This window comes from Aquarana catesbeiana, linkage group LG02 (assembly GCF_042186555.1).
Source record: "Aquarana catesbeiana isolate 2022-GZ linkage group LG02, ASM4218655v1, whole genome shotgun sequence".
In the NCBI taxonomy this organism is placed as follows: domain Eukaryota; kingdom Metazoa; phylum Chordata; class Amphibia; order Anura; family Ranidae; genus Aquarana; species Aquarana catesbeiana.
The window spans coordinates 190,636,156-190,649,065 of record NC_133325.1 but is presented as its reverse complement, the minus strand read 5'-3'; the positions used below and the strand labels follow the sequence as shown (position 1 = coordinate 190,649,065).

At 40.1% G+C, this 12,910-nt stretch overlaps 1 protein-coding gene across 2 annotated transcripts in view; it reads right to left on the bottom strand.

The window, feature by feature from the left end:
* Nucleotides 1-5,278: 5,278 nt before the first annotated feature.
* The window catches only part of CCNT1 (cyclin T1), a 30,782-nt gene continuing 23,150 nt past the window's right edge, over nt 5,279-12,910 (bottom strand). The window contains exon 10 of one of the 2 annotated variants that reach the window (XM_073614080.1): nt 5,279-12,907. In XM_073614080.1, coding sequence (XP_073470181.1) covers nt 12,857-12,907 — 51 coding nt within the window. In that variant the 3' untranslated portion in view covers nt 5,279-12,856. The remainder of the gene's footprint in view (nt 12,908-12,910) is intronic. The other variant, XM_073614081.1, reaches the window with a different exon arrangement.

Genomic DNA, 12,910 nt, shown 5'->3' with positions numbered 1-12,910 from the left:
ACCTGTTAGTTTAACTTCTATAGTCGGAAAGATACTGGAGAGTTTAATAAAAGACCACACAGACGAGTTCTTCCAGGAAAAAAATATTTTAAGCAACAGACAGCATGGATTCATGAAAGACAGAAGTTGTCAAACAAACCTGATTTCTTTTTATGAGGAGGTAAGTAAAACCTTGGACAGAGGGGTGGTGGTGGACGTGGTATACTTGGATTTTGCAAAAGCGTTTGACACAGTTCCCCACACACGGCTCATGTGTAAGGTAAAGTCTACAGGCTTGGAAATATCAGTTTGTAAATGGATAGAAAACTGGCTAAAAGACAGAATTCAGAGAGTAGTGGTTAATGATTCTTACTCTGAATGGTCTAAGGTTATAGTGGTGTACCCCAAGGTTCAGTGCTGGGACCCTTACTTTTTGATATCTTTATAAATGATATCGGGCCTGGAATTAAAAGTAACATTTCTGTCTTTGCAGATGACACTATGCTATGCAGTGGAATAACGTCCTTACAGGATGTCTGCAATTTACAAGCCGATGTCAATGCACTGTCTAATTGGGCAACTATGTGGCAGATGAGAATTAATGTTGATAAATGTAAAGTTATGCACTTGGGGGCTAAGCATATGTATGCATCATACATACTAGGGGGAGTACAACTGGGGGATCAATGGTGAAGAAGGATCTGGGGGTTTTGGTAGATCATAAGCTCATTAATAGCATGCAATGCCAACCTGCGGTTTCCAAAGTTAGCAAAGTTCTTTCTTGTATTAAGAGAGGTATGGACTCCAGAGAGAGAGATATCATTTTTCCCCTGTACAAATCATTAGTAAGACCTCATCTGCAGTATGCAGTTCAGTTTTGGGCACCAGTTCTCTAAAAGGAAATTGGGGAACTGGAGAAAGTGCAGAGAAGGGCAACCAAACTGATAAGAGGCATGGGGAGCTCAGCTATGAGGAAAGATTAGAGAAACTAAATGTATTCACTCTTGAGAAGAGGAGATTAAACCTTTCATGACTAAGCCTATTTTTGAAATTTGGTGTTTACAAGTTAAAATCCATATTTTTTGCTAGAAAATTACTTAGAGCCCCCAAACATTATATATATGTTTTTAGCAGAGATTCTAGAGAATAAAATGGCGATTGTTGCAATATCTTATGTCACACGGTATTTGTGCAGCGGTGTTTTAAACGCAACTTTTTTGTAAAAGGGACACTTTCATGAATTAAAAAAAAAACAAACAGTAAAGTTAGCCCAATTTTTTTGTATAATGTGAAAGATGATGTTACGCCGAGTAAATAGATACTAAACATGTCACGCTTTATAATTGCACGCACACATGGAATGGCGACTGTCACGGAACGTCCCACACTCCGCTTGAGTGCTTCTGTCATATACCACTTCCTCCCAGTCTGTATACAGATATCCCAACCTCTCTGAGCAGAAACAAGGCGACACTTGCTTGTTGCCACCAAGAACTCACTTTATTTAGAATCAAAATTACAAGACTTTATATGCCGTTGGAACCTCCTCTAACAATACAACTGTAACCTAATTAACATGAGCTAATTATCTAATCCTTTATACAGCCTAGGTGACTGAGACATGACCTTTCGCCCAGACTTGTGGTCACCGAGCCTCACACAGTTATATCAACACAATAGCAGCTCCAATAGGAGTCGTCCTGTCTCCTACATTGTATAGAGGACAATGTGATCAGCTCATTCAATTAACATAAACACAGGTAGTTGGAATTGATGACACCAGCATCTCCTCACAGGATGTGTCCCAACAGAATGAATCAGTCTTATCAGCAGGGGGCTTCTGGAGGAATCCCCCCTCCCTCTTCAGGGACACAAATCTACAGTAAGGAGTCCCCATACAATATATATATATATATATACACGACTGAGTCCGATTAGTACAGTTCAGCCTGGATTTCTCATTCACATCACAAAGAGTATTGTTCTATTGAAAATCCAGGGCCCATAATCAAAAGGCAACAGGCTTGCATACAGTCCTCTCCAACAGCCTCTGTTCTGGCTAGGTCTGTCACAGCGACAAACTACAGTACCTAAAAATCTCCATAGGCGACGCTTTAAATTTTTTTTATGGTTACCAGGTTAGAGTTAAAGAGGAAGTCTAGTGCTAGAATTATTGCTCTCACTCTGACGATCGCGGCGATACCTCACATGTGTGATTTGAACACCGTTTACATATGCAGGTGCGACTTCCGTATACGTTTTCTTTGCTGCGCGAGCTCGCGGGGACGGGGGCGATTTAAAAAAAATGAATTTTTATATTTATAAATTGTGTTTTTTTTTTAAAAAAAAATTTTGATCACTTTTATCGCTGTCACAAGGAATGTAAACATCCCTTGTGACAGTAAAAGGTGGTGACAGATACTCTTTATGGATCCCTCCTTTGCACTTCAAAGTATTCAAATCGCCGAAAATGGTGATTCTGAATACTGTATATTTTTTTAAAACTGAGTAAACGGGAAGTGACGTCATGACGGTGCTTCCGTGTTTACGATTAGGAGGCTGGTCATCGGGCCTCCCGATGGAACGGGAGGCCCGGTAAGAGCGGCGGTTGTTATACCAGGAAAGCCGATCGCATCGCCGGCTCTAAAAACAGTACCGGGATGATGCCTGCAGCTGCAGGCATCATCCCGGTATAACCCCCAGAACCCGAGTACACACATCTGCGTACGCTCGTCGGGAAGGGGTTAAGGGGGGATATGATCACTATGTATAAATATATAAGGGGTCCATATAGTGAACTTGGTGTTGAGGTATTCACTTTACGGTCAACACTGAGGACAAGGGGGCACTCTTTACGTCTAGAGGAAAAGAGATTTCATCTCCAAATATGGAAAGGTTTCTTCACAGTAAGATCTGTGAAAATGTGGAATAGACTCCCTCCAGAGGTGGTTCTGGCCAGCTCAGTAGATTGCTTTAAGGCCTGGATTCATTCCTAAGTGTACATAATATAACTGGGTACTAAGTTGATCCAGGGAAGATCTGATTGCATCTCTGGGATCAGGAGGGAATTTTTTCCCCTGCTGTGGTGGATTGGATCCTGCTTTTCTATTTTTTTTTTCACCTTCCTCTGGGTCAGCGTGGGTGTGGGATTGGGTATATGGGATTGTATATTTTTTTTTGATGGTTGAGCTGGATGGACTTGTGTCTTTTTTCAACCTGACTATGTAACTATGTGAGGCAAATAGATCCAGTGAGTTCAAACCTGATGGGGAAGTAATGGCATGCACACATGTGGTGTGGAGTGAAGATTTGATTTTTTTTTTCATTGGATGAACATGGAATTACACCTGTGGCAAATTTTGGCACTTTAATGCTTATATTGACTTTTTTCTTTACTTATCACTGGGTATTTTTTCATTTATGTCATAGGTTTTCATTATACGGTTATATAATTCACTTCATGCACTTTAGCGCCACTTTTTACCTTTTGGAATCTGTCTTAGGTGAGTGCACTTGGTTTCTTCTAAGATTGCCCTGTATTTGACTCCATCCATCTTCCCATCAACTCTGACCAGCTTCCCTGTCCCTGCTAAAGGAAAACATCCCCACATGATGCTGTCACCACTGTGTTTCACAGTGGGGATGGTGTGTTCAGGGTGATGTGCAGTGTTAGTTTTCCGCCACACACAGTGTTTTACCTTTAGGTCAAAAAGTTCAAGTTTGGTCTCATCTGACCAGAGCACCTTCCCCCACATATTTGCTGTGTCCTCCCACCCGGCTTCTCACAAACTGCAAGCAGAACTTCCTATGGCTTTCTTTCAACAATAGGTTTTTTCTTGCCACTCTTCCATAAATGCCAGATTTGTGGAGTGCACGACTAATAGTTGTCCTGTGGACAGATTCTCTCACCTGAGCTGTGGGTCTCTGCAGCTCCTCCAAAGTTACCATGGGCCTCTTGGCTGCTTCTCTGATTAATGCTCTCCTAGCCCAGCCTATCAGTTTTGGTGGACAACCATGTCTTTGTAGGTTTGCAGTTGTGCCATACTCTTTCCATTTTCGGATGATGGATTGAACAGAGCTCCGTGAATTGTTCAAAGCTTGGGATTTTTTTTTTTTTTTTTATAACCCAACCTTGCTTTAAACTTCTCCACAACTTCATCCCTGACCTGTCTGGTGTGCTCCTTGGCCTTCATGATGCCGTTTGTTCACTAAGAACCTCTGAGGGCTTCACAGAACAGCTGTATTTATACTGAGATTAACCACTTCATCCCAGGAAGATTTTACCCCCTTCCTGACCAGAGCACTTTTTACAATTTGGCACTGCGTTGCTTTAACTGACAATTGCGCGGTTATGCAATGCTGTACCCAAACGAAATTTACGTACTTTTTTCCCCACAAATAGAGCTTTCTTTTGGTGGTATTTGATCACCTCTGCAGTTTTTATTTTTTGCGCTATAAACAAAAAAAGAGCAACAATTTTGAAAAAACAAAACAATATTTTTTACTTTTTGCTGTAATAAATATCCCCAAATAAATAAAAAAAAATCTTCATCAGTTTAGGCCCATATATATGCTTCTACATATTTTTGGTAAAAAAAAAACAAAAACGCAATAAGCGTATATTGATTGGTTTGCGCAAAAGTTATAGCGTCTACAAACTATGGGAAAGATTTATGGCATTTTTATAATTTTTTTTTTTAGTAATGGCGGTGATCTGCGTTTTTTTGCGGTATTGCGATGGACAGATCAGACACTTTTGACACATTTGTGGGACAATTGACAATTATACAGCGATCAGTGCTATAAAAATGCACTGATTACTGTCTAAATGTTACTGGCAGGGAAGGGGTTAACACTAGGGGGTGATCAAGGGGTTAAATGTGTGCTCTAACTGTATGGGGATAGGCCTGAGTAGGAGAGGAGACCTATCGCTGTTCCTACTTACTAGGAATAAATGACGTCTTCTCTTCTGACAGCACAGGGATTTGTGTGTTTGCACACACAAATCACCGTGCTAGCGCTCGTGCCCAGGACCGCCGGTCGTGCGCATTGGAGCTGTGGAGTGGACGCACCTCCGGCGGGGCACACGCCCTCAGGTGGCCGAAAAGGGGAAGGACGTACCCATACGGTATTTCGCCCAGGAGAGCCATTCTGCCGCAGTATATCTGCATGAGCGGTCGGGAACCGGTTAGACACAGGTGGGCTCTATTTACAATTTAGGCGACTTCTGAACGCAATTGGTTCCACTAGATTTTAGTTAGGGGTATCAGAGTAAAGCAGGCTGAATACAAATGCAGGCCACATTTTTTAAATATTTATTTGTAAAAAAATTTGAAAAACATTTATTATTTTCCTTCCACTTCACAATCATGTGCCACTTTGTGTAGGTCTATCACATAAAATCCCAATAAAATACATTTAACGTTTTTAGTTGTAACATGACATAATGTGGAAAATTTCAAGGGGTATGAATACTTTTTCAAGGCACTGTATATTATACATGAATATATTTATTTTGGCAAAACCAAAGAAACAGATGCGTGGATTTTATGGTGCCAACCATCACGAACAGCCCAGACGAAAATGAAAAAAGGGAAAGGAACTCTAAACTGGTGGTGAAGTGGTGGAGCCTCTCTCTGAATGGCCCTTTAAGTCATGCGTTAAAGTATAACTAAAAAAAGCAAAACTTTTTTTTTACGTTTTAGATAGAGTGGAGAGGGATTAGAACACTTGTCAATTTGTCTTGCTCCCTGTGCCCCCATTAGGGAGATTCACCCTATTTGTCCTGTTTACCATTATCATTAAAAGTGAAAGTAAAGGAAAAATCACAAATTTTGGGTTGTCCCCAGAAAAGTAAGAGGGGGAAAATCTTCCAATGGGGATACTAGCTCTGGTGACCTGGGGGTCCCCAAGGAATTTGTCGTGTCTTGGATTAAATTTATTCTGATTATGTATAAATTTATTGCATAACGTATGGTGAATTTAGTGAACTGTTTTTTTATATGAGTATAGTAATTTTAGCACTTATTGTGTTTTATGAGCGCAATCACATACTCTTTGCCACCGAGATTTGTTGTGTGCAACAGGCTGTAGGCTTGGGCTACTACATCCAATGCAATTATCAATACCCTGATGCGGAAATCTTAAAAAGTTGGTGCCATGTAGTACTACACTGGGAACAATTCTGATTAAAAATCTTCGTAAGTTTGGGTCAGTCCTTCCTTATTTTTACTGAAACTAACAAAGAAAGCACTTCACCATGCATAAGCCACTTTGATCCTTTAAGTGGGTACAAGTGGGTTTGAAGGTACACATAAATTTCACTAATGTCAAAGATCAGGTATATAGAAAATCCGCCCACTCATACACCCAAAAACGCTGCGCTGATGGAAAATAAAACCTAAATCTAAGCTGCTGCTTAAATAATAACAAGCATAAATGAAAAAAATTGATTCACCACACTCTCGCCCCAAGTGAACTCAAAATAGCAGCGCTAAAATAAACCCTAATCATAAAGTGACATATAATAAAGAGTGATAAAACAAACAATCAACCAGTGATATAATTATATCATCACTCCTCCCTATTATTGTGCATCAAATAATATGATCAAAAATCCACAAATAAAGTGCGCAAAACCAATTATGTGAATAACATATCTGTGCACACAAAAAATTAAATGTATAATTAAAATATATGTAAATGTGTAAACCAATGTGAATAAGTCCACAAATATAAAGAAGTGTCCACAAAAAGTCCAAAAAAAATTGTTGTTCCGTGACGTGATACAGTGCAGATCTTCACTTAAATCTTCCCCCGCACCTCTGTGACTGTGAATCCACTCCCCTTAGGTAAATAAACTCACCAGCTCCTTTTGCCCACACTCTCGTGTCAGGGTCACCAAGCTTTTATCCCACACAGCAAGGGGAAATGAATGATCTCCAATGGTACACCTTTACATATCCAGAGTGTGATGCCAAAGAGCTCATCACAACTACTTTGTGCATCCAGGTGGATTATCCCTCATTTTTTTCAGGACAAATTGGGCTTTCATTTGGTGGTAAATGGTAATGGATATCTTCTGATTTTTCTTTATTATCAAAGGAAAACTTTGTTTTCAGTCCAAACAAACAGAGCTCCTCTCAGAGAGAGAGGCAATAATAGAGAGGAGTGATGACATAATTATATCACTGGTTGTTTGTTTTATCACTCTTTATTATATGTCACTTTATGATTAGGGTTTATTTTAGCGCTGCTATTTTGAGTTCACTTGGGGCGAGAGTGTGGTGAATCAATTTTTTTCATTTACATAAATTTCACTGTTATGGTGAAACATCTGCCTGCCTCGGTTTGTCTATTTTTTATTGGACTAGTTTATCAATTGTCTCTGAACAGATAAATCAACTGAATACAATTAACATAAATGTTCTCTGATGTATGACAGGCCCTATTCTATAGTAAAACATCAGGCCTGATTCATAAAACCTATAGCAAAAGTAGAGCTGTTGCCCATAGCATCTAGACTGCTTGTTTCGTTTGAGATCTGAAACATAAATACCTGCTTCAGACAAAAGCCTCACCTTTGCTGCAGGTTTCCTAAATTGGTCCTACAGAATTAATAATAGCCAAAGCATTTTAAGACACGAAGCCAAAATAGATATCCAGTCACTTTACTACAAGCGCCATTCTCAATTTGCATAGGTAGAAAAATGACATAGCTTTTTTACTGTACAATCTTCATACTTCAATCTCATTTTCTATAATGCATATATTATACAAATATTTAATAGATTACATATATTCCCTTTTATGACATTGCAACGTAGGAGGAAAACATTAATAAACAATAATAAATACATCTATAAAGAATATACATAATTGTTACAGATTTAAAGTGTATTTGAAAATGCCACGATATTTCAAGTTCAGATGACCCTTATTTCATTTCATACATTCTTGCTTTTCATTTAAAGATGTTCCCCTAAATGTTAAAAACAGCTATGCGCTGTAATTCTAAGCTTCTATACATCAGAGGTTTATGAAGCATTATGCTGCCAAAACAAATGAAATAAAAGATTTTGTTCCTCATGTCACCCACTCTCTCATTTTTTGTGTGTGTATAAAGCAAAGTAAAAAACAAACTAACAAAACCTCCATGATGACTACTTGCCAAAAACACACTTGCTCCCAAATGAAGTGCCACAAACTTTTTGTATTCTTTTAACTTGCAATCCTAGTAACATGTTCTGTCACAAAATAGGAAGTAATGTGGCCTTTCGCATTAAAACATTATATACCTGAGTAAAAATGTTGTCATGATTTCCTATACAGGAAAAAATATCTATGTAACAGTAATACCTAATTTCAGTAAGCTTAAAATATATCAGTACTTTTACACAAAATCTAAAGATGATGCATTACACAAACACGAGTTCATACATATGTACACTACTCGCTTTTGTTTCTTTAAATACAGCTACACTTTAAAAATGGATTCCCACCATACCTGAAATTCAGTGCTGTGAAAAGCCTGATCTAGGAAGTGCTTGCCATAACACTGTAGAATGGAGCCGCTGTGCTATCATCAGGTTGAATTAAAATCACAATTAGTTTCAAACCCCCCTCAAATTGTGTAAGAGATTCTTCAGACTACTGCTTATGGCACACACCCAGGTCTGATAGAAATGGCTATGGCAAATGAGACCGTGAATGGGAAGCCCAAAGATCAGATTCTGAAGTCCCAGAGTCTTTTGTGTCAACAACTTGGTGTGATGTTCAACACACCGCACTTTACCCAATGCCATTTATCAGCACAGGTTTCAAATCACTTTGAACTATTTTTAATCTGGAATTACACTTTCAAAATTAAACCTTTAGGGTTTTGATTGTGTAAAAACAAAGCATTTGTAGGTGGCTACTAATGAATGACAGCTACATCTCTAACTAGCAAGCAATGATTTTTCTGGTGTAAGCTGTACAAAATATTTTTGTTAAAAGTAAAAATGCTTAAAGTAAATGTAAACCCTCACCACATAAAAAAAAAAAAAAAAAAACTCAGTTTCAAATAGAAATGAAAGGCAAAACATCAATGTACACATATAAAAAAACATTATAACACCCCCCCCCACACTTTTTTTTATAAGTGATCACATTCCCTCTGTTCTCAGCTGCATAAGGAGCTCAGGGAGGAGAAACAGCAGCAGACTGAGCTTCCCAGTGAATGGCTGTGCAGGGGGTGCGTCGGGACAAATCTGATCATATAAGGAGAGCAGGCTGAGTTCCCAGCATAGCTAGATAACTGACCACGCTGTGCTCTCCTGTTTAGTGTGGTCAGTTTTTAATAAGAAAGCAGAGGGACTGGCAGGAACACAAACAAAAGCAATACAAAGAACAGGATACCTTTTCGTACAAGTACATGGTATAGCAGGCACATATCAGGAATATGAAATGTTGGGTTTACATATTCTTTAAGGGAAGAAGCATACTGATGATTTTTAGAAGCTCAATCATAATCACTAAGACTAGCAATTGATCACTACAGATTTGGAACAAGTGTTCTATGATGTTAGGTACACAAACAGCATGTAGTAGCAATTAACATATTTTCAGCCCTGCACAATTTTGTGCAATTCATTAGTACTATATGCTACTTGCATAGCTTACAACACAGTGAGCCGTTTGCTCCATGTGCAATAATCAACTACTAATTATTCATTTCTAGCAATTTTAGTTATGTGATTAAAGTGGTTTAAAGCCTGAAGGTATTTTACCTTAATGCATTCTAAAAAAACCTCCAGAGGATCCCCCTCCAGCCCCCTTATAATTACCTGAGCCTGATCTTGCTCCAGCGATGTGCACAAGAGCAGTGGCTCTCTCCTTTCTCGCTGGTCGAATAAATAGCAGTGTGAGCCATTGGCTCCTGCTGCAGTCAATCAAATTCTGTGGCAAGGGATCGGGAACGAGCCACCCTGTCAGTATCTATAAACGCAGACAGGGCACCCGCACAAGTGGCCCCATAGAAAGCCACGTTCTATGAGGGACACTTGCTAAAGAGAAGTGCTGGCAGGGGACCCGAGTAGAGGAGGATCGGCTTGCTCTGTGCAATACCATTGCAGGCAAGTATAAATACTTATTTTATTTAAAGAAAGTGCCTTTATCCTGATTGCCCCTTTAAGGTGACCTAACCTATCCCACTCACACTCTCCACAGATGCATACTTCATGATCCATTGGCCACAGCCTCTACATACTGCACCATAAGTCCACTATCTCCTGGCTGCTCCTGCGCAGTGGAGCCTTATAAAAAAGTTGATGGTTAGACCAAAGTAAGCATTTCTTTATACTAAAGATTAACGGATTCATCCTGAGCTAAAGGGTTATTTCTTGGCGACACTTATAACATGAATGCACCCATATTACTTTGCTGTTAGAATAAAACTATCTTTTTTTTCAAGCTGACAGGAACCTGCCCTGAGAAAAAAATGGAGGCTACCACTGCTGACATCACCCAAAAATAGTAGTTGCCTGGCTGTCATGTTCAGCCTCTTATTACATTACTTTGAATACCCCATTTGGAATAAGAATGCAGATAAGGATTTCTGACTTTCCTGATTTGCATACATCAGGGTTCACTATATGGCGGACCTGACCGAGCGATAGTCCTATCTGGACCGCGGCCATGCCTCTTATCAGCCCTGCTGCCGCTATCATCCTCATAGCAGGCAAGGAAGGTGAGTGCTGGATATCGGGACAGAGGGCACGATCCGGTAATCATCCACTTGTTAATGTAATAAGTTGGGCAGCTCCTGCCCTGTGTCCTGATATGCGGGACATCCTGCCTCCACCCGCTGTGAGGATGCCCAATATTAGCGCTATGTGCCTCTGCCCTGGTAGGACTGTGCAGAGGAGGCTGAGTGATGAAGGGGGGCTGTGATGTGAAAGAGAATGGAGGACACCGTTGGATTGCTTTAAAGGGGGGAATGTAATGTGAAGGGGGTCTTTGATGTAAAGGGGGGGCTGTGATATGAAGGGGGGCTAAGGACAGTGATGTAAAAGGAGGCTGCGATGTGTTCTAGCACACACATGAGATTCGGACCTCTGCCATAAGAAAATTTTACAAACTGGACACCTGTGAATTTTAATTCAAGACCCCTTGGCATATATATTCTAGTCAAGGACTCAGAAAACACTGCAGACAGTAGGTCGACATTAAAGTCAGGCAACTAGAATATTCAGAAAAAGTCAGCCCCCACATTTTACTCAAAAGTGGAACTTTACCCAAAAGGAGAAGTTCCGCCTGTTTGCATCCCCCCCTTCCACTGCCACTTTTTGGGGGGGAGCTGGTACCTGGTTTTAGTAGGTAACCGCTCCCACTTCCGGTCAGATGCAGCGTGGCCATCTAAACCGTAAGTTAGGCCCCTTCCTTTTCGAGACACAGAAGACTCTCAGAAGACTGCAGGACCATTCATAAAGCGCAGTGCTACTTGTACACGTGCAGTAAGAAACTGTCTGTGAAGCTGCAAGGCTTCAATGCCAGTTTCCCTCACTTAAGATCCCAGCACCTGCACCCGAACCTGAATAAAGATTCGGCTCAGGTGAGGACATCGCTGGATTCCTGGACAGGTAAGTCTCCTTATATTATAAGTCAGCAGCTACACAGTATTTGTAGCTGCTGACTTACTTTTTTGGGGGAGCCTGGAGATCTTCTTTAGGAGAGAATAACTCTAGGATTCTGTCAATAACTGATTGACAGTTAAAATGATTAAGCTCATCTGTGCATCTGTTTCTATGATTGGACAAAAGTTAGGGCAATTAAAAGGGATTCCTAATTTCAGTGTTGGCTTTCTTATTAATTTACACCAGGGAAGAATGTAAACACCAGTGTGGTCACATGAATAATATTCTAATGCTGACCATACACTATACCTTCTCCTTTAGATCTAACATCAACTATGTAGTATAGCGTCCTGCCTGATTTTATATGATTTAATGGGATTATGCAGTTTTGTCTCCATATTAACCCCTTGGCGCTGGCCACACACATATATATTCGGCCGCTCAATGGGTGGGCCTTAATGAAGAGCGGCCACATATATGTGGCCCTGTTTTTTAGGAAAGTCTCACATAATGTACTAGTTTGCAGTGCAGACTGGTACGTTATGATTTAACCCTGCAGAGGGGCACATTTTTTGTACTCTCACAAGGAGACTTTACTACTGCTTTAAAAGTAGAACTGGAAACTATGGGGAGGTTTCACAGCTGGAAATTCCATGAGACATAAGAACCCAAGGTGCCTTCAGCAGTAAAATCTTCCTGCTATAGTTTCCAGCTCCAGAGGAGAAATCTCATTGCTAACCTCACAAAGGCATGAGGCCAGCAGGTGAACATATCCACCATACTCCATTAAAAATTAGACTTTCAGGTTGTCAATGAAAACTGGGATTATCTGTTAAGATACTGGTGCTATATAAACATTTATAGATGCAAGAACAGAACCGCAACAGTAATGATAATAGAACAGAGAGGGTCCAACTGCCATATACAAGGATAATTTAATATGACAAACGAAAAACTCAAGGTGTGTGGGTTTCTCAAAATATTTTCATTGGATATGTTCAAGTCACTGATATGTCGGAGAAGTGTCCTCAGTTACCACTGTAAACTGTAGCAAAGGTTATGGGAGCGCACAACCTTGTTTCTTCCATCTCTTCTTTATTCTGACTTCAGAACTGCAGAAAAGCAGAGGCATAGCAGGGAACATTGATTCTATGGAGTAATGGAACCCTAGTTCTCATGGCTTTTAGTCAAAACTTTTGAAGAAATGGAAAGATATAGACAATATTTTCATCCATTCTTAAATGAACCCCTCAGACTGTCAGTCATGAGCACAAGGACTTTGTTACTGTGTACAGAACAGCAGCTCCACTCTTCTG